Here is a 21,685-nt window from a genome sequence, read left to right on the forward strand (position 1 = left end):
TCTTTTCAGCCCCTCCCTTACAGTGGAGTGTCATCTATCTCTAACTCAAATGAATTTTGTTTAATCATGCAATGTTTTCAGGTTTTGTTCCTCCCCCACTATCTCATACCAACTTAGAACATGGCACCACGAGAAGCCACTTTTATACTTTCTGTCTGGATATCCCACAATCTTCTTTGATTGTTTGTGGGTGGTGCACTAGTTTATAGTTTTATAGTTCACTGTTTATGATAATTCTTGTTTATCCAGAAATCCCCCCATATTAGTTGCCTGTAAGATGTGAAGTTATATTTAAAGGCTGGATAAAAACGTGTATTTGAATATACTAAATTTTCTCTGTAACAGTCGGCTAGAAAGGTGATTTATGCATGAAACCTTTCATAAGAATTTCCTCCCTGAGGTGCCAAAAGGATTCGTTTGAAGGAGGTCTTATCTGAAGTCCATCTCTCATATAGAGTCCTTGGACAACATGGTGTCTTCATCATCTTGGCCATATCATTTGAGTGTGTCCCATTGCTTTTGGCTTCCATCTCACTTTGTCCTTCCCTTAGCTAGGAATGAAGTCCCTCCAAGAGTGGTTTTCTGCCTTATTGCTGTTCCACACTCTTCCACACGTGTTGCTGTGTTTGGGGTTCTGCACTGTTTACAATGGTGGAACATTTAGGCCACGTTTGGATTTGCAGAAGGCCACTTGCTGAGGGTAGAGTTGTGAAGTAGGTGGAGCCTGTTTTCTAGAGTTTCAGGTCCTCCAACTCCTTCCCTCTCTCCTTCTGTCCTCCCCCCCCACCTCGGTAGCACCGGCTGCCTCTCATTTTCTTCCTCAGACATCCCTGGTTCCTAGTCCCTGAAACCTCTTTTTCCATATTAAGACTTGCTCTCAGAGAAGGATCTGAACATATTTACAGACGGTAGCAAATGTGTGAAAACTGCTTAAAAGAGTTACTCTTAAGGAGAATTTGCCTTTTCGAGCCATAAAAAGTCTTAAACGACAGTGATGAACATCTGACCGGGCAGTTTCCGGAACAACTGGTGCTGTCCTCAGCAGCAGGATTGTCCCTGAAAACCTACCACGTAGGCTGTTGACTCTCCCTGCGCCTGTGAGCCTCAGTTCCTTCGCTGGCCTCTGCCGCCAGCTGGGGTCTGATCTCAGGCTGTTCACGTGCAGTCCCACCTGTGGGAGACACGAGGGAGCCCCAAGTCGCTTGGGAGCAGCGGTTGGAGATTGTTCAGGCTAGGGAGTGCTCCAGAGCGTTCTAAATGGGGGTGTAGACCTTAATACGTAGTACACCGCAGACCAGCTAAGCGACCGTGGTCCTTCACCTCTTGTGCTTTAACGTTTGGACAAAGGTAGACAGAAGCGTCCAAGTTTCCTGTGAAGAAAATATTATACATGTGAGTACACAGCACCAGAACATCTATATAAATGTTTTATTTGCATTTATGTTTTTAAGAATGTTTTAAAAAATAATATTTGAATGGTGTTGTGTCCCTGCCTTGCAGCTCCATGTTGTCCATTGGAATTCAGACAAATACCCCAGCTTTGTGGAGGCAGCTCATGAACCAGATGGACTAGCTGTCTTGGCGGTGTTTCTACAGGTGAGAATCCCCTAATTTCATTTTAAATCATTAATCAGCCTTGTTGGATAAAGAGTTTCACTCACGGAGTAGACAGTCTACCCTTTTTTTTTTCTGTGAGGAAGATCAGCCCTGAGCTAACAGCCGTGCTAATCCTCCTCTTTTTGCTGAGGAAGACCAGCTCTGAGCTAACATCTATTGCCAATCCTCCTCCTTTTTTTTCCCCCCCAAAGCCCCAGTAGATAGTTGTATGTCATAGCTGCACATCCTTCTAGTTGCTGTATGTGGGACGCAGCCTCAGCATGGCCGGAGAAGTGGTGCGTCGGTGCGTGCCCGGATCCGAACCCGGGCTGCCAGTAGCAGAGCGCGCTCACTTAACCGCTAAGCCACGGGGCCGGCCCCGGACAGTCTACCATTTTTTAACAGTAAACTAGTTCTAGGTTTAATGTTCTCCTTTTGAAATGAACATTATATATTAGTTCATGGTTTATGTAAAGGCCCAGAACTACCGTAGGAGCATTGTCTCATGGTTCCTCTTACTGTCCATCGATCGTTTTTAGGTGAATAGCAACAGCTGCAGAAACAACAGCCACAGTAGCAGCAGAAGTAACAATAGTGAGATCCTGAGAAGAAAATCTTTATTCTAGGCTCTTCCTGATTACACAATATTTAGAGTTACAAGACAGAGGGAAGTTCAAATTCCTGATTCTTGATTGAAGTGCTAGTTTTACCACAATGGTTTGTTCTCCTAAATGCACTGACCATTTTTTTTTTTTAATTTCATTGTGTTGTCCTTTGTCTGATATTCACATGTGCTCAGACAAGCATCACTGTCGTAATACCTGTGGGTGGGTTGGCCGCTCAACTCCCACTGTGACCATATTCCTGTAGGGTGTGCACTCCTCTTATGCCACCGACTCTGTGGGTGATGCCGTTAAGTCGTAGGAGCTGGGACTGGGGGAGCGTGGGACAGAGCAGAGAGTGGCAAGGATGGCAGCAACTCCTTTCCTTTAGCCACCAAGTCTGGTGGTGGCAGTGGGTTCCAAGTGGGGCAAGAAATTATACTTCAATCCTGAAGAAGGTAAAAGCTTCAGGTAGAGTCAAGACACTTCTTATCATGAAATGAGGTACATATGTTTTTCTGAAGAATTCTACTCGTGATGGTGTATTGCCTTGATTCAGGACCTCAAATCATTTTAGGCTGAAAGTCGGAGATGTTTTCCTCTAATGTTTTGATGTCGCACTACTCAATTTAGATCTGGGTTTGAAAGTCACATCTGATTTAATAATGCACGTATTATGTAACATTTTCCTAAGCAAGACTTCTCTTAAGTTAACCTGTATCTTAAGCATTCCTAAAGCTGAAGAAATAGGAAGCTGTTGCTACTAGTTTGGGAATCAGACTTATAGTTCACCCAAGGGGCCCTGTAATATTATCTTGTTGTTTGGATTCTTTGGACTTGATAAGGCCAGCGGGTAAAAGAGAGCTTCATTGTAGAACAGTCACTGTTTGTTCTGGGCTGGCTCAGGTTTTTCAAAAAAAGAATTTAAAAATAGTGACTGAAATGGGGTGGTTCAGACCTGATCTGCTCCAGTGACCATTGTTTTTGAAATTTCATGTTTTCAGATTGGTGAACACAATTCCCAACTGCAAAAGATTACTGACAGTTTGGATTCCATTAAAGAAAAGGTAAAATTACTATTTACTAATGACCAATATATTCCTGGTTTTCTCCTAAATTCTCTTCTTTTCTTTTGACAACATAGACATTAGACATTGCATATTTTCCTGCTTTGAAACAAGTTTGAAACATACTTGACCAGCAGAGCAGAAGTAACCTCTTACCTCTTTTCTCTTGATTTATGAAGGGGTCTTAAATTATCTAAAATCATCACTAATAAATCTATTTATGCATAATTAGTTTCTGGTATTGGAACTTTGCAGAATAGGCCTTTAGTTGTGACACATTTTAAAGACCACTTATATTAAAATAAATCTCGTGCTTCTTAAACAAATCTAGGTGATGTACTACTTTATCTAAAATTTTTAGATTAAGGCAGATACTTTGTTTTTTAAGATACAAAAGGCAGTTACTAAATAATTCCATGAATTAAAGAATTCCAGTGAAATAATATTTCATTGGATATAGTTTTTTTTTTTTTTTTTTGAGGTCTGTGTGTAGCTTTCCCATTGTCATTTGTGGGAATTCTCTTTTCTTCCCCAGGGTAAACAAACTCGATTCACGAATTTTGACCCATTGTCTCTGCTTCCTCCCTCCTGGGACTACTGGACATATCCCGGTTCCCTGACGGTCGCACCTCTTCTTGAGAGCGTCACGTGGATCATTTTAAAACAACCTATAAGCATCAGCTCTCAGCAGGTACGTCGTTTCCTCCAGGTTGGTCCTGATTCACCAAAGGAAATTGGGCTGAATCTTTTCATTTGTTTATTTATTTATTAAAACAACCCCGCCCTTAATTTATGCTGCATTGTGAAGCTTGGGTTTTTCCTTCATTAAGCAGTTGGGTGATTGAACCAGACAGGATTTATGTCCCTCTCTTATTTGACCTTCACGATGAGATGATTTCTTTCCCACTTCTTGGAAATGTAATGTGTATGCAGACACTGATGGAAATGAAGAGCCACTTTGAAGGCTGTAATTGTTTGTGTTTACTTCTGTTTGGTCTGAGATACTAACAGGCTGGGATACAAATGGGAAAATCAAGAAAGGGGCTACTCTTAAAAGGCGACTTTCTCCTTTTTTTTTTTTTTTAATTAATTAATTAATTTATTTTTATTGATGTTTTAATGGTTTCTAACATTGTGAAATTTTGGGTTGCACATTTTTGTTTGTCCATCACCACATATATGACTCCCTTCACCCCTTGTGCCCACCCCCCACCCCCACTGCCCTGGTAACCACAGTCCAGTTTTCTCTGTCCATGTGTTGGTTTATATTCCACATATGAGTGAGATCATACAGTGTTTGTCTTTCTCTTTCTGGCTTATTTCACTTAACATAATATGCTCCAGGCCCATCCATGTTGTTGCAAATGGGACGATTTTGTCTTTTTTTATGGCTGAGTAGTATTCCATTGTATATATATACCACATTTTCTTAATCCAGTCGTCAGTCGAGGGACACTTAGGTTGCTTTCACTTCTTGGCTATGGTGAATAATGCTGCAATGAACATAGGGGTGCATAAGCCTCTTTGGATTGTTGATTTCAGGTGCGTTGGATAGATTCCCAGTAGTGGGATGGCTGGATCATAGGGCATCTCTATTTTTAATTCTTTGAGGAATCTCCATACCGTTTTCCATAGAGGCTGCACCAATTTGCATTCCCACCAACTGTGTATGAGGGTTCCTGTTTCTCCACATCCTCTCCAACATTTGTTGTTTTTTGTCTTGGTGATTATAGCCATTCTAACAGGCGTGAGGTGGTATCTTAGTGTTGTTTTGATTTGCATTTCCCTGATGATTAGTGATGTTGAGCATCTTTTCATGTGCCTATTGGCCATCTGTATATCTTCCTTGGAGAAGTGTCTGTTCATTTCCTCTGCCCATTTTTTGATCGGGTTGTTTGTTTTTTTGTTGTTCAATTGTGTGAGTTCTTTATATATTATGGAGATCAACCCCTTGTCAGATGTATGTTTTGCAAATATTCTCTCCCAGCTGGTTGGTTGTCTGTTCATCTTGATTCTGGTTTCATTTGTCTTATAAAAGCTCTTTAATCTGATAAAGTCCCACTTGTTTATTTTTTCTTTAGTTTCCCTAGTCTGGGTAGGCATGCGACTTTCTCCTTTTTGACCTCAGTCCCTAGACCTGCTCCTACACAGATTTCACATTCAGAGAGTGCACAGTGAGAAGAGCGATAGGCATAGCGTCCTAGGAAATGCGTGTGCCCACTAAGTTTAAGGAGTAGATCTGATCTTTTGGCTTTTGTTGACAAAACTTTTGCGGGGCTGCGTGAGGGGCTTTAAGCTTTTACTAAGACGCCATGGGGTGGCCACCTCTGCTGTTCTCGTGAAGACATATCCTCACTCATTTTTCTGATGAATGCTTATTGAGCATCCGCAGCAGGCCCCGAAGTCTGCAGGCTCAGGGTGTCTTGGGTGCCCAGAAACTCTGCTCTGAGCAGTGAACCATGCAGAGACCAGCCTGACAGCTGGATGCTCTGTGTTCTGGGGTGCTGTGCTTGGTGGTTTGGTTTGGTTTTTGTTTTCCTTGTTGAATTAGGTGCTGCAAAATCTCAGCAAGAACACAGTCTAGTAATTTTTGCAGCTAATAGACTCCTTCTGTTCTGGGCTGGCCCACTTGCCTGGCTGTTTGTTTTTTTCCCTGATCAAAGACTAATGCTGGTTCACCTTCACCAAGGTCACGTCAGGTAGCGTTTTCCTGTGGTGTTGATCACGTCCAACTTACGCTGACCTTGTCTTTCGGACAAGAGCCAAATAATAACCTGGGGCATACTTATTAAAACGTTTTACAAAAGTCTGGGTAGAAATCCAGAGCTTGACTGACATAGAAATTCCTGTGAATTTTTTCCATCGTAAATAAGGTGAGTTGTATCCTGAGAATAATGACCTGTCACTGATTCAGTGGGCTTATTAATGGAGTTCGTTTTTCTCCCCTTCATGTGCTAAACTATTTACTTTTACATTCCTTTGTTAAATTTGAACAGGTTAATAGTAAGAGTTAATAAATTATAACATCAAGGTAGTTAATACTAGGGGATCATGTTTTCCCTCATATTTCAGGGATATCTTTATTCCTTAAAGCCACTTAGAAAATAACTTTTTTTTAATCCACCTGTGATTTGGAAGAGAATATATCAAAATATATAATTTAGTAAAGTAAACTGCATAAAGTTAATCTAATCAAAAATAACTCCCTGCAAGTTTAGGAATTATGACTGCCTATCTGTGCGTTTGCTACTGAATCTTATTTGAGGCTCAATGAACTAATAATAATTATTAATGTTTTTTATACAGTAGAGTATATAAAATAATAGCTACAATTTAGAGCTTTTGTGTGATTGGTAATTCACTTTGAAGCACTGACTTAAATCTACTGTAGCCGGACCACTTGCAGACATTTTCATTTTTAAACAGATTGAGATGATTATCTGAGTAATAATCCAAATTATATAGTATGATGTTATGGTGATTTTAAGGGTTAAAGAATGAAGCAGAAGATATTTTAAAAATCCAATTTCAGTCTAACCTTGAGGAAAACATCAGACAAAGCCCAGTTGAGGTACATTCCAGAAAATACCTGATCAGTACTCCTCAAAATTGTCAAGGTTGTCAAAAAGTACTCCTCAAAATTGTCAAGGTTGTCAAAAACAAAGTAAGTTTGAGAAACTGTCACAATCAAAAAATGGCTGGGGAGACATGGTTACTAAGTGTAATGCCATTTCCTGGGTGGGATCTTGGAACAGAAAAAGACATTAGGTAAAAACAAAGGAAATCTGCATAAAGGATGGACTTTAGTTAATGATAATGTGTTAATATTGGTTCATTAATTGTGAAAAATGTACCGTACTAATGCAAGATGTTAATAATAGGGGAAACTGAGCGTGGGGTATACAGAACCATTTGTACTACCTTTGCAATAATTCTGTAAATCCAAAACTGTTATAAAATAAAAAATTTATTTAAAAAATTCAAAACACGAAATTTTAAAAATATGAATAAAATTATTCAGTGTTTTAGCTCTTTTATGTAAAATAAAATGAAACTGTGTTTTGTGTATACCACTGACTTAAGAGTTACTTTCCAAAGGAAAATTTTTAATCTCAGTTTCGATAGCTCTTTATTTTTGAAGTAACTAGGAAACATTGTTTTTATTCATTTTTCAATTCCACCATATAATGTCACTAGCTGTGAAGATTAAATCCTCTTTTTAGTAAGTTGGTGCCAAATTTTTTTCTAGGTTTTTCTGCTGCTATTTCTTGCCAAGTCATTGTTTGACCTAAAGGGCAAATCAGATGGTTTTCGTTTCCTTTTTCTTGATTCAAGTCCATTTTTTCTCCCTCAGAGTCACTTACTGAAATGCTTGATTTAACTGCCAGGCCAGTAAATAGACTGTTTTCTGATACTTTTGATAACAGATCTATCATTTTCTTTGGAAGGCTGACTTTTCTTGCCAAGTCTTTTTGGGTTATCCTAAATTATCTAAATTGGCTTACTCATCTGCTGAAATTCAATGTGCATAATACTTGGCTTTAATTCTACTCTTCTTTTTAAAATCTCTTTTTCATTTGTTATATTATTTGCATACAGTAAAGTTCATGAATTTTAGGGTGCAGTTGATGATTTGGTTTGTCATATATTACCATGCAACAACCACTACAATCAAGATATAGAATAGATCCGCTGGCCAGAAAAGCTTCCTTGTGCCCCTTTGCACTCTATCCCTTTCCTCACCCATGGCCCCAGGAAGTCACTGAGATGCTGTTGCTAGAATTTTGTCTTTTCTAGAATTTTATTTAAATAGAATCATACAGTTCATAGACTTTTGTGTTTGACTTTTATTTAACATAATGTTTTCAAGATTCACCCATTTTACTTATTTTCATTACTGAATAATATTCTGTGGTATGGATATACCACATTATTTTTAATCTGTTCCCCAGTTGATGGACACTTGAGTTGCTTCCAGTTTTTGGCTATTATGAATAATAGCTATCCATATTTGGATGTTAGGAATAATTGGCATACACGTTTTGTTGTGGACACATATTTTCATGTCTTGTGGTGATACCTAGCACTGGCTTTACTAGGTCATGTGGTAAATTCACGTTTACTTTTATAAGGTGCTGCCATATTGTTTTCTAGTATAGCTGTTCCATCTTCCATCCTCACCAGCAACGTCTGAGATATCTAGTTGCTCCACATCCTTGTCAGCACTTGGTGTTGTCAGTCTTTTTGACTTCCGCCATTCTAGTGGGTATGTGTGATTTTTAATTTGCCTTTTTCCGATGGCTAGTGATTTTGAGCATTTTTTCACATGCTTATTGGCTATGCATATATCTTCTTTTGTGAGGTGTATGTTCAAATAATTTGTGCATTTTTTAAATTGGCTTGTTTCTCTTCTCCTCATTATTGAGTTGCAAGAGTTCTTCATACAATCTGAATGAAAGCCCTTTTTCCAATATATGTTTTGCAAAAGTTTTCTCCTAGTCTGCGGTTTGCCTTTTTTTTTTCACTATATCTTTTGAAGAGCAAAAGTCTTAATCTTGATGAAGTCCATCTTATCAATTTACCTTTTGTAGTTTGTGCTTTTGTTGTCCTGTTTAAGAAATCTTTGCTTGACTGTGTGCCACAAAGTATTTTTTCCTCTTTTACGAGATAGTTTTAGCTCTTACATTTAAGTCTTTGATTACTTATGAATTAACTTTTGCATATGCTCTGCCTTATTCTCACTTTCCTTTCCTTCTAATATTTCAATTACACATACATTTGACTTTTTAATATTATCTAATAGGTCCCTCTGGCTCTATTATTTTTAAATCTTTTTTTAATCTCTAATCTACACCATGGATAATTTCTATTGATCCACATTCAAGTTCATTTGCTCTTTCCTCTGTCATGTCAATTTGTTAAGTCTAGCCACTGAATTTTTTGTTTTAGAAATTGTGTTTTTTAGTTCCAAAATTTCTATTTGGTTCTCTTGTATTATTTCCATTTCTCTGCTGAGATTTCCTATTACTCTGCTGAGATTTCTCATGCATTATAAAAGATGCTTTAACATCATATAACCCTCAGATAGTGAGAGAAGCCACTTTAAAATCCTTGTGAGTTCCAAATTTGTCATCTTGCGCCTGACTTCGTTGATTTCTCTTCCTTTGAGAATGTGTTCCATTTTCTTGATTCTTCATATATTGAGTAACTTTTTATTGTATTCTAGATATTATGAACATTAAGTTGTGGAGATTCTAGATTCTGTTATTTTTTTTTTTTCTGATGAGTATTGATGAGCTCTGATGAGCTCTGGTTTCGGTATAGCCATGCGTGGTTCTTGGATATAGAGTTTGGGGATCCTCCCTCTGGCTCTTTCCTTGCAAGACAGGTGTACCCCATTATAACCAAGTGCACCTTGCAGACTCCACTCAGCTCCAGGTGAAAAACTGGGGAGACATAAACCCAGTGGGAGAGCTTCCATCCCTCCTTCCAGTGAGCGTGAACTCCCCACCTGCATCCCTTTGCTTCTGTTCACTCTCCAGCACCTGCAACTAGTTGTTTTTTGTGTTATATCTGGGTTTTAGAGTTGTTTTCTACAGGGGAGTTGTCTTCAGGGTCTTAGTCCAACATATCTGGAAGGAAACCAGATGTTCTTTTTTAATAGTAAAATTCTGTATTTTTTAATTAATGATAATTAATGATCTAGGAATATTTTCTTTAACTTTTGCATCTTTAGACTATATGTGAAGTGAGGAAAGAATTCATTCGCTGGAACATTAATTTTGACTTAATATATAAAACTCTATGTCATTAGCTTTGAAGTTAAAGTTCTAAATTGTAGGAGACAGTACAAGTCAATTCTGGAATTGTTTAATAATTGCCAGTTCTTGCAAGGCGGGATGCAAGAGATACAAAGAAGTGTTAAAAATGGCCCTCGTCCTCGAGTAGTTTATAATCTAATAGGGGAGATAAAATAAATGCATAAAAAACTGTGTGTTACAGTGCTTGGTATTGTAAGAGAATGTAAGATGCAAGGGAAATTCAAAAGAGGGGAGACTATTTTTCATTGGAGAAATCAGGAAAAGATTTCATGAAAGAGCTGATGTTGGGGCTAGTTAAAAGGTGGCAACTGGTTGGGAATAGTAAAAGAAAGGGAGGAATTTCAAGAAGAAACAGCATAAATAAAGGCAAGAAAGGGACGTGCAGAAAATATGTGGGCAACTTTGTACCTCTGGTTCTCCAACCTCAGTGTATACCAGAATCACCTGGGGAGGCTTATCAACATGTGGGTCCTTGGGCTGTATCAGAAATTCTGATTCAGAAGGTCTGGGGTAGGGTCCAGGACATGAACTTTAAGACCCACCTCAAAGTCTTTTCATTCAGATGCTCTGGGACCACCCTTCGCAAAACTGGCTTAGAATGGGTCCTGTAGGTGGAAGCAATGGGAGATCATCTAGAAAGAGTAGCTGGGACTGAGTGGTCAAGAGGCTTGGGGGCTATGCTAACAAGTTTGTTTTGTTTAAATAGGATTAGAAATGTTGTATATTTTAGAGATATACCCTGAAATGATTATACCTGAAATGATGTGATATTTGGAATTTGCTTCAAAATAGTCCAGTTTGGGCAGGAGCATGAGAATGGGTGAGAGTATGGATGAAACGAAATTGGCCATGTGTTGATGGTCGTTGAAGCTGGGTGATGGGTTCATGGTGGTTTATGATGCGGCTCTTTCTCCCTTTGTGTATATGTGAAAGTTTCCATGGTAAAAAGAGGTTAGGGGAAAATGGCAAATAAAAATGTTAGAGTTGCCATGTAATGCTGTGGTTAGTGCATGGCTTATTTGCCAGATGGCTTATTTAATGAAACTTCCTAGCTATCTGTCAAGTCCCTCATCTTTAAAATGGGGATAATAGTATATCATTGATAGGGTTGTTTGGGGGTTAAATGAGATAGTGGAAGGTCAAGCACTTAGCATGTACCTGGCCACCAGGTTCCATAAGAGACAGCTTATTTTTATGATTACTCAACTTTGGCAGGCAACAGGGTGCTACTAAAGACATTTGAGCATTAGAGTGACATAACCAAAGCTGTTTACAAAACGTAAAAGAGTATTTCTGCTCACTGAAGTTACTAGACAAGGAAATTAAAATTTCAGTGTTAGAGCCAAAGAAAACAGCAAAAGAGGTCAGACCCACCTCAGCCTCCAGGCCGACCTGGGGAGACTCCTGCCAGGAGTGAGGTAGATGCTGAGTCAGCTTTAGTGAGAGAGGGACAGATTGTCCACTTGAAGGAAGCTGGGTGCTCAGTGAGGGGATGAGACTGATAGGAAGCCAGGGGTGTTCATATTGAGGCCCCTGCAGTGATGGAAGACACCAGAGGCAAGAGAAGCAAATCTGAGCAGGGATGGTAGGTAGATGCAACATCTCCCCAGCTGGGCTTAGTGACTGGGAGGAGATCCAGGGCCAATAAGGGAAGGGGTTTGATGAGACATCAGAACAAGTCCAGGGACTCTTACCAACGTGGGCAGGCAGGTCAGAGAAAGATCTAGAGTAAGTTCCAGTTCTAGACTGATGAGGCTAAGGTGATGAGAGGGAGGGAGCCATGATCAGCTTGCAGAGGAGTCAAAAGGGGGTAGGGGGATAAATAAAGCCAAGATCTTCAGAGGAATTGGGATTCTCGCACAGCCACCGAGTGGCCACTCCAGACAGACCCGGATTACCAAGGTCTGCAGAAGGCTGGGCGTCTTCCTCGTGGCTACAGAGGTTAGATTTTATTGGCCTCTGCTGCTTGCCTTTCCCAGAGAGTTACTGAAGTCTCTTCTGGCTTTGGCTAGTGATCTGGCGTGGTGAAACATGAGAAATAGCAGGATGTAAGTATTTGTCTTATCTTTCCCATGTTTATACCCTTTTAAAAGACACCTCAAAACATCACTTGTGGAAATACATGGCTGCTTGCACGTGATGCCTGAACTTATCTGCATAAAGCCTGGTTATAAACTGTTGCCTGTTTATTATGAAGGATCCCCATCACCTCCTATCCTGGCGGCTGACTGATGATGACAGAAACATAATTGATGTGTCCTAGTCTGAACTGTCTTGACTCTGTGATGAGGTGACTAGCAAGGCTTAGCAAATGGAAACTCTCATTCTCAATAATTTAATAATTTGTCCTCCCTCAAACAAAAGAGCTAAACAAACACCAAAAACTTATTTGTGTTAATTGGCAATGTATTTTCGGTGAACATTTTTGAGACAGTAGATTTATTCAGATAAGTTATTCAATCTTCATTTTATGACTGTAGACCTGTGCTAAATCTTAATAAATAATATTAAATCACCAAAGAATTAAGTAATTTATAAAACATTTATATAATAGAAAACTTTTCAGCAATTAAAAATAGTGACATAGATTTATATTTATTGACATGCAAAGACGTCTAGGATATATATTAAGTGACTATATATATATAAAAAGCATGAGCTCATTTTTTAATAAAACATGTCTGTGTGTGTGTGTTTGGGCGTGCACCAGTGCACACGTGTGTGTGTTTATACATAGAAAAACACCTGGAAGGATATACTCCATAATGTTAGCAGTAGGTTACATCTTGTGATGTGATTACTAGTAATTTTTATTTTTTTCTTGATGCTTTGTGTATTATATGAAGTTTGTAGGATAAGTAAGCATTTTTTTAATAAGAAAAATTAAGCCCTTTTAGTGAGGAATATGCCTATACTGCTTAAATTGTGTTTAAACATTATCAGAGGTGGAAGGGCCCCAGGCTTTTTCCAAAGTTAGTTGTTTACAAGGCACAAATATGGTGAACACAAGCAAAATGATCTAGTTAAAGGAAAACAATACTTATAAGATCGGAATTCCACAGGACGAGAAAATGAAAATGGGGACATCGGGGCCATGTTATATTGCAGTGCTTGTAAGTGTTCGGGGTAATTCCGAGAGCTGGAAGACACCTGTCACTTTATAGCTGAGGAAATGAAGACTAGAGACAGTAAGTGATTTGGCCAAGGTCGCAGAGCTAGTCAGTGGCAGAAACAGGCCTGGGACCCAGTTCTGAAAGCCAATGCAGTGCCCTTTCCACTGTCCCATTCTGCCTTTGTAGGTGATACGCTCTGATTTCCAGACATGTACTCTTTAAACCACATTCTAAATATTTGCTCTATTACTTTGATCTTCAAATAAAGAATTCCTGTCTAAATTTTTGAACGCATACGTATTTGCGTGGTGGTGAGAATTTAGCGAGAGTTCCTTTATTATGTATGACCCATAACTTAGAAAATTTTCATTGCAGTATTGTTAGTTCCTGGTAGAGGAAAGGTTATGTGTTTCCTAACTTTCTATTTGGGCAATTCATAAGCATTGATGTGACTTTCTATGCTGAAGCTAACTTTCCTCTTTTCTTCAACAGCTGGCCAAATTCCGCACCCTCCTGTGTACGGCCGAGGGGGAAACAGCAGCTTTTTTGTTGAGCAATCACCGTCCACCACAGCCTCTGAAGGGCCGAAAAGTGAGAGCCTCTTTCCATTAAAAGTTGTCACTGGTAGACCGCCCAAACACGTCTGCAGAGAGAAAACGAATCAAAACAAAACACACAAATCCCTAACGATTCTTTCCTAAGATTCTAATTTACGGGTACCATTTGCTGTCAGCTTCAGCAACGCAAAGAAAATCTGATCTCTTGAATCAAACTAACTTAATTTACCTGTCTCAGATTTGCTCTTGTGGGTATTCAAGCAGTAAACATTGTTTGATGTGTATTCAAACCCATGAAATACGTCTTCTTGAACCTGCGTGAAAACACGGCCAGCATTACAAACCTCAGACTGTATTAAAAATTTTCCCTTGCCATAGGGACTGAATCAGTCGCGTCTTTCTGTGAGAGTTGGTGAAAAACTTAAATTCATTTCCAGAATGATAGGATTGTAATGCCTTTTTCTGAACAAGTGATTCTGCTTAATGACTTGATATCATTCCAATTCATAGAATATTTTTATAGATGATATTTGATTATCTATAGATAATATATTTCCTTTTAGAGTGAATTTTTGTTTTGATTGTGTTGCAGATTCTCATTGCATGATACCTTTAATAAAATGAACAATGTGAGAGTTATGGGGGGTGCGATATAGGTACTTAAAGTGTCTACTCCCTAACTCAAAAATAACCCATACAGTTTTGGTGAGGAATTCCTCAGGGTATAAACAGCTATTTAAACTTTAAAGAATTATGCTATATATCACATTTACTTGGTAATGTTAACGATAAACTGGCTAATAACTGATCAGATGCAATGCTTGCCAATGTATGGCATTGACGTGGTTTGAAACTAACAGATTACAAGATGCCAGAGGATGCAAAGCTGCCCAAGGGCGTGAACGGGTTGCCTACTTTTGTCCTGTGTTTTGACAACAGAGCAGGAGCAATTTTGTGCTGTTCATTGCTCTGTCAGCTGACGGGAAAAAGTTACCTAAGTCTTATAGAAATATACAATCAGTCGACAAACTCTTCTACCTATTTTCATGGCAAAGCCCATCTTCCCCTTTATACACATCCCTCAGTCTCTCAAGTAATTTTGAAAGTTGGCTCTTTATATTCATTTTAACCTATTATCTCTCGTATATTTTTGTGTGTTTGTTTTTGGTGAAGGAGGATGGGATAGGTCCTTTTGTTCTTTCTGGTGCCAATGGAATGACACTAAGCATTGACTTTATAACCACATTTAAGACTTGAACACATGCTGCACTTCTGTCGTCTTCTGAGAGAAGTTTAACTGGGTTTCCTTGATTTTGATGATTTGCTTCAGACACATCGCTTCCTCTGGATGTAGATTTTAATAATTGAAATTGATCTGTAACAGTCTTCTTGATAGGATGACTGAGTATCAGTAAATTGTGTAATAATGGTGTGTATGTTTGCACAAGATGGGCTCCTGAAGGTTGAGGCTGACACCTTGGTCATTTTTGTTTTCCCCTCGCAGTATCTAGCTTGAGGCCTTGCAAGAGATTGACACGTTGTTAATATTTAGTGAATGGAATATTTTTTTAAAAATTTTATTTGATAGCTTTGTAATTATCTTGCTGTTTGTGATCAAATGTACTATAAGTTAATGTAACAAGTAAGATATAAGTTATCCCTTGAAAATTGTTTCTTCTTAAAGGAATACTTGTTAAATCTACCTGTGTAACTGAAAGTTCTAATGGTTTTAAAAATACCAGTGTTGAATGGGAAGGTGTTTCTTTTTTTTGGAAAGATATGTTGTGAAGTATCATAGTCAGAGGAAGAAGTCTGTTTTCTTGGAGAACATTAAGTTACTGTATCTGGAGGGGAGCGTAGGTGGGGATTCTCATTACTGTGTGTGAGAGTTACCATGTCGTAATTTACAGTTTCTGCTACAGTATTGCATCAGATCTGTGCTCCACGTTGGACTTTAGTAGACCGAAAAAGGCCACACAGCACTGATTTCCTTAAAGATTGTCTGCACGTTTATTTATCTCTTAGAGGCGAAAGGTCTAAATGTGTTAAAGTTGTTATCTTTGGACAAGATTGAAGAGTGATAAATCCTAGAATGGATTTCTCTTGTGTCACTCAATATGTATTGGGTTTATGTTTGTTAAACATTTTGTATTTTAATTTAAATTGGATTCAACCACAATAAAGAAAATGAGACAAACTTTGAACTTTATCAGGTACTTGTATCTGTAAGACACAGAATGAGATCACAGTTTTACATCTTTTATTTAGAAATAATCTCAAACTCACAGGAAAATTGCAAACACAGTACCAAAACCATTTTTTTCCTGAATTATTTGAGAGTCAGATGCAATCTGCTACAGCATCATCCCACAAACTTTAGTGTGTACTTCCTACCAGCTAGGACATTGTCCCACACGACCACAATACAGCTAAAATAACTGCGAGATTAACATTGCTTTATCATTACCACCTAGTCCATTTGAGAATAACTTGTTTATTCAGCTGTCCTGTTTCCTTCAGTTGGGAACTGTTCCTCAGTCTTTCTTTGGTTTTCATGATCTTGACACTTTTGAAGATTATAGGCCAGTTATTTTACAGAATGTCCCTCAGTTTGGGTTTGCTCGATGTTTCCTTGTGATCAAATTCAGATTATGCATTGCTGGCAGGAGTATCACCAAAGCAATGCCGGGTGCTGTGCTCATCTCATTGTGTCCTATCACCATAGAATCCTATCAGACAACCAATTTGGATTTGTCCTCTTATGGATAATGTTCACTTTCATCCTTTGATTAAGAGGGGGTCTGCTAGACTTCTCCGTTGCAAAGTTACTCTTTTATCCTTTGTAATTAACAAATATTTGTGTGGGGATGTGCTTCGAGACCACATAAATATCCTGTTCCTCATTAACCTCTAATTTATTCATTTATTTCCAGTTGGACTTAGTGATTATTTTATTCAGTGAGCTATAATCTGTTGTTGTCGTCATCATCTCATTTATCTATTCTCACGTGCAAATTTTTGTTGGTTTGGCCAGTAGGAGCACCTTTAAGCTGGCCTCTGTGTCTTTTTGACATGTCCCCACTTCCTTACTTTCTGACAGCAATATGGTGTTCCTGACTCATCTCATTCTTTCCCTTCCCCAGCCCTGGAATCTGCCGTTTCTCCAAGGATCCTTGGTTTCTTTTAGTGGAGAATATATTGAGGAAACCAAGATCTGGGTACTCAATGATCTCATTGCTGTTGGAGTGTTGCTCCGCCTAGATCCTCTCCATGGACAGAGGTCGGGAATGTTCACACACACACACACACATGCACGCACACGTGCACACACATGCACACACACATGTATACAATGTGTATGCACATGTTCAACATCTATATTTCTATGTTTATATATTACAAATCATGATTACACACTCACATCTCCTATCTCAATCCAACGCTACAAGGTTCATTCTAGTTCTCCATTTTCGTATTTGTAGTGTCCTTCTCCAACATAGAGAAACCTGGTTCCCATAATCTCAGCATATTTACTTATTCGGCCAGTTCTTCTGCATGTCACCAGTGTCCCATCTCCACCTCTAGCCTCTCCCCATGTTGCGCGGATGTCCTTCTCCCTCAGCTTGGGCTGTGATGTCCTGCTCTGGGCTACTTTGTCCCCCCAAGGGAAGGGAAGGCAAAGGATGGGAAGGGACGCAGAAGAGCAAGGTTACATTTTGAAATACTCCCTGGGCTGTTCACAGGGAAGTCCTTTATTTCTGACGCGAGGTTATTGAAAATATAGCTTTACCTATACACATTTTATCATAGATGGCAATGGAATGGAATATCTTGTAAAAGGCTTTTAATACCTTCTGAGAGGGGCTGCAGAAAATGTAGGCCAAGGAATAGTGGTCTCATTTCAGAGGCTGGGAAGGCATCCTGGCCCTTGGATAACTACCCCAACCTGATCTTGTTTCAAATTCTACTGAAGAAGAGTAAATTTTTTATGTTAAGTTTTCAGTACCCATTGAAATGCAAACTCCTCTCAGAGGATAATTTTTTAAGTCACCACCAATCATTTACACTTTAATATAACTGATCTTTATATGACAGGTTTTGGTGGGAATAAAGACTGTGACAGAAGGAATGTTAACATGATACAAAAGAGTCAGTGATCTGAGTGTTAGGATAATCGAGATGAACTTGAACTACTTCACAATTTTGCCTGCACTCTTCATTCTTACCTGTACCCTAACACCTTGCACCTTGACTGATGTATAATGAACAGAACACATCAGTTCATGTGTAATTGCGTTAGTTCATGTAGATGGGCATGTCTATGAATTAGACAGACAGAAACCACTTCCAGTAAACCATGGGGAAACTAGTAATGAAACTTTATTAGAGGATGCCACAGAGGTTTGCAAGAAGTTTATGGACGGTGACTCTGATGAATTAAGATTCAGTGTGATCCCTCTTTCTGAAGCACAGCTTGTCAATAATGGAAACCCCAAATACTGTATTATTTGCAACAGAAATTAAATTTACGCTGCCATATGCTAACTCAAAAATTTTGATATTTTCATTAACTTGACTGATTCAACATTATGTGAATTAAACCTTGATTTTAAAAAAGTTTGTTGAACTGAATTACTTGGAGATTTCTCTGGTGTGGCTAGAAACTCACTTTTACCTTCCTAGAGAGGAATTATAACAAGCAGAGATTCCCCCCCACCCCTGTCATGGGCTGAGAAAAGTCTTCCTGCCTGAAGATCTTCAACAAGTCCTTGCATCACCACTCCCACCAGTATAAGTCACATGGTGGAAGAAAGTGGGTACTTTAAACTTCTTTGTTTCAGATGAATTTGTTTTCAATAAAGGCTCCTCTGGGAGGAGACAGTGGTCATGGAGCGGGAGTTCAGAAACTCCAAGTTTGTGTTTCACAGAGATCAGATGAATCACAACTTAGCCGCAAGTTCCTTATGGAAGATATGACCTAAAAAAAATATTATGCAAAAGATTTGTGTATTAACAGGGACTTATGGAAATAACTACCCTTATGGAGGTAATTCTAGATCTATGCTTGGCTGGTGCCAGAGGGAGTTGGAGGTATAGGGAGTCTCTCTGAGGGCCCCAGATGCAAACAATTAAATGCTATTGGCATTAAAAAAATATGGCACAGTATCAGTCAGTTTCCAGTAGGAAAACAGAAACCACTCAGTATTTTAAACAGAGGGCATTACACGCTTGGAATTGATTATACAAGTGATGAAAGATATTGAAAAACCTAACAGGACAATCAGGCCACCAAGAGATTAGCAAGAGCAGGGAGCTCTCACCTCCTTAGGAGGTGAGGAGGAGGCAATGTTCCTTGGACCCCAGGATCCATGGCCACCCAGATGAAGCTGTGACTAAAGTAGACCTGCCTAGCATACCTGGTTGTTTTTTAGAGAAATACAGCCACTCCCTGAGATCTGGCTTGAGGTAAAGAGAGGGGGAGAAATACTCTGGGTTGTCCCTTTATCCCATCCTCCAAACTCTCACTGGTACCCATCGGTGGAACCTGGCCAGAAGCCAGACAACATGGAACCATCAGAGGTCATCCCCTCTGTTATACAGAGTGGGTCAGTGGAAAGGCCCAGGGGTGGATCTGAGGAAAAACGGGTTTAAAAGCAACCAAGTCACCAATGGCTGGGACCGTCCATTATGCAGATCAAGCAGATGACTCTGATGCCAGGCTGGAAGCTTCCAGAGATGGAAGACTAGCCAAACTTCTCTCCCACTCCAGAAATTTAATTTGACCACAATTAATCAGGCATCTTATATATTTGCTAAATGTTGTGCTAGGTACCAGAGATATAAAGATGATTAAGACGTTGTTCCTTCTCTTAAAGAGCTCAAAATCTAAGACAAGTATAAAAACAAATAACATCATACAAAATGTTATTAGGTATTTTAATTTGAGGTGTCTATAGAATGCTAAGGGAATATGGAGAAGATACAGAGATTAATGCTGGAGAAATTAACAAAGGCATGAAGATTTGCAAGTGTGGTATTTTTGGAAGTTGGGTTCTCTGTGGAGTTTTGTACGTGGTGCTTGGGGGCAGGGAGATGTATCAGTGAGGACTCCTTTGTCTGAGAACAATAGAAGCTCCAACACAAAATGGCTAAAGCAAATAATGGAATTTGTTGATTCACATAATTGAAGAATCCAGGGGTAATCCTGGCTTTCATCATTGTGAAGCCAGGGGCTAAAACCAGGCCTCAGTATCTCCTCCTTCTTGGCTGCCTCCACCTCTGTGGGCTGCATTAACAGTCAGATCTGCCTTCCATATTGGAAGGAAGGAAGCCTGCACCTCTCTACCTAAACCACCTCCTGTAAGCTGCACCAGGGGCAAAAGCAGAGCTTCTTTCTCCAAAAAGTTAAAAAAACTCTACTTTGAACTCTCATTAGCCTAGATTGAGACACACGGTCACCCTCAATCGAGTCATCATGGCCAGTGGATAGTGGCCGTGGTGGAGTCCCCAACAGCGGATTGGGGAAGCAGGTGGAGTCAGCTCCTTCCTCAACTGCACAGACTAAGAGTAGAGGAGGGATGGCTGCAGTAAAAAAAACTGGGCACTGAAGAAGAGAGAGAAGATTCTGGGTGGCAAAAACACCAAATGTCTGCTCTGGACTAAAAGAGAGGTTGAAGATAGGCCTGAAAAGAATCAAACTCTTGAGATAATTCAAACTTTCCAGGAAATAACCGTCATCCACCTAAAAAGAATGAAGTTTCTCAAGCCAAAGGCAAGGTTAGCATTTGAATGACACAAGATTAAAAAAAGATTTTTCCTGCTAATGCTTCGGTACAGCGATAAATTGATACTTTTCCACAGTGATGAAGGATAGGGATTGTCAGAGTAAGGTACACAGCCTGGAATTGCAAATCTCAGCAGGGTAGAGTACTTGTTGATGTAATTCAGTTGGTGTTCCGTGTGGGGCTTACATGTAGATGCTGGATTCTGATCACTGTGGTCTGTCGCTTGTTGGCTTCTCTCAAATTCCAAGGAGACAGAGATGTCTCTGTTACATCTTGTTCTCCTCTGTCTTAGCCTCCTTTGGACTTGTCTAGCAACCAAAGTGGATTGATCATGCCTACTATTCACAGTGCCTTTTCTTTACAGGTGCTTAAGAAGTATTTGTTGAAAGCATTAATGAATGAACACATGTGTGGATACAAGTGCTCTGATTATGTGTAAAATTAGCACATCTTGAAATCCGTTCTTCAATGAACTAACAAGTGCCCACAGGTGATTCACCTAAGAACTCAAGCAATTTGTTCCCTAAGAAAATGTCAGTTTATCATTTGTGAAGTTAATCCAAGATAAATGTGAGGGCAGGCTGTAGATTGTGTTGTCACATTGTGACTAAATGGGTACACCCTCTCTCCAGGATGGTCTCCAAACAAGAGTTGCCATCCTTGTTGAGGCCAACATCCTCATGTCTCCCTTTTGAGTAAAAGGGAGTACTTCTCCCTTCTACTGCCATCATCTGGACAACCATGAAATTTTCTTCCACAGCCCGTGCCATAAACCAGCAGATCTCAAAGTGTGGTCTGCAGACCCCTGGGGTCCCTGAGACACTTTTGGGGGGTCAGTGAAGTGAAAACTATTTTATAATAGTAATAAGATGTTATTTGCCTTTTTCACTGTTTTGACATTTGCACTGATGGTGCAAAATGAATGATGGATAAAATTGTTGGTTTCTTAGCACAAATCAAGGCTGTGGCAGTAAATGGTACTAGTATTCATTTTTTTCTTTACTATCATGCAATCATAGTTTTAAAATGCCGGTATCTCTTAAGACTGTTCTTGTTCTTAAGTAAAAATTATTAATTTTATTCATATTATTAAAAATTAATTTTAGATTAATCTCAACTCCTGAGTACACATTATTTTAATATT

At 39.3% G+C, this 21,685-nt stretch overlaps 1 protein-coding gene across 1 annotated transcript in view; it reads left to right on the plus strand.

Annotated features, from left to right (window-relative positions):
- Nucleotides 1-15,960, plus strand: part of CA13 (carbonic anhydrase 13) — a 31,540-nt gene extending 15,580 nt beyond the window's left edge. Inside the window, exons 4-7 of the mRNA XM_058528962.1 lie at nt 1,501-1,596; nt 3,203-3,265; nt 3,801-3,956; nt 13,692-15,960. Coding sequence (XP_058384945.1) covers nt 1,501-1,596; nt 3,203-3,265; nt 3,801-3,956; nt 13,692-13,811 — 435 coding nt within the window. The 3' untranslated portion in view covers nt 13,812-15,960. The remainder of the gene's footprint in view (nt 1-1,500; nt 1,597-3,202; nt 3,266-3,800; nt 3,957-13,691) is intronic.
- Nucleotides 15,961-21,685: the final 5,725 nt, after the last annotated feature.

This window comes from Diceros bicornis, chromosome 33, assembly GCF_020826845.1.
Source record: "Diceros bicornis minor isolate mBicDic1 chromosome 33, mDicBic1.mat.cur, whole genome shotgun sequence".
NCBI classification, from domain to species: domain Eukaryota; kingdom Metazoa; phylum Chordata; class Mammalia; order Perissodactyla; family Rhinocerotidae; genus Diceros; species Diceros bicornis.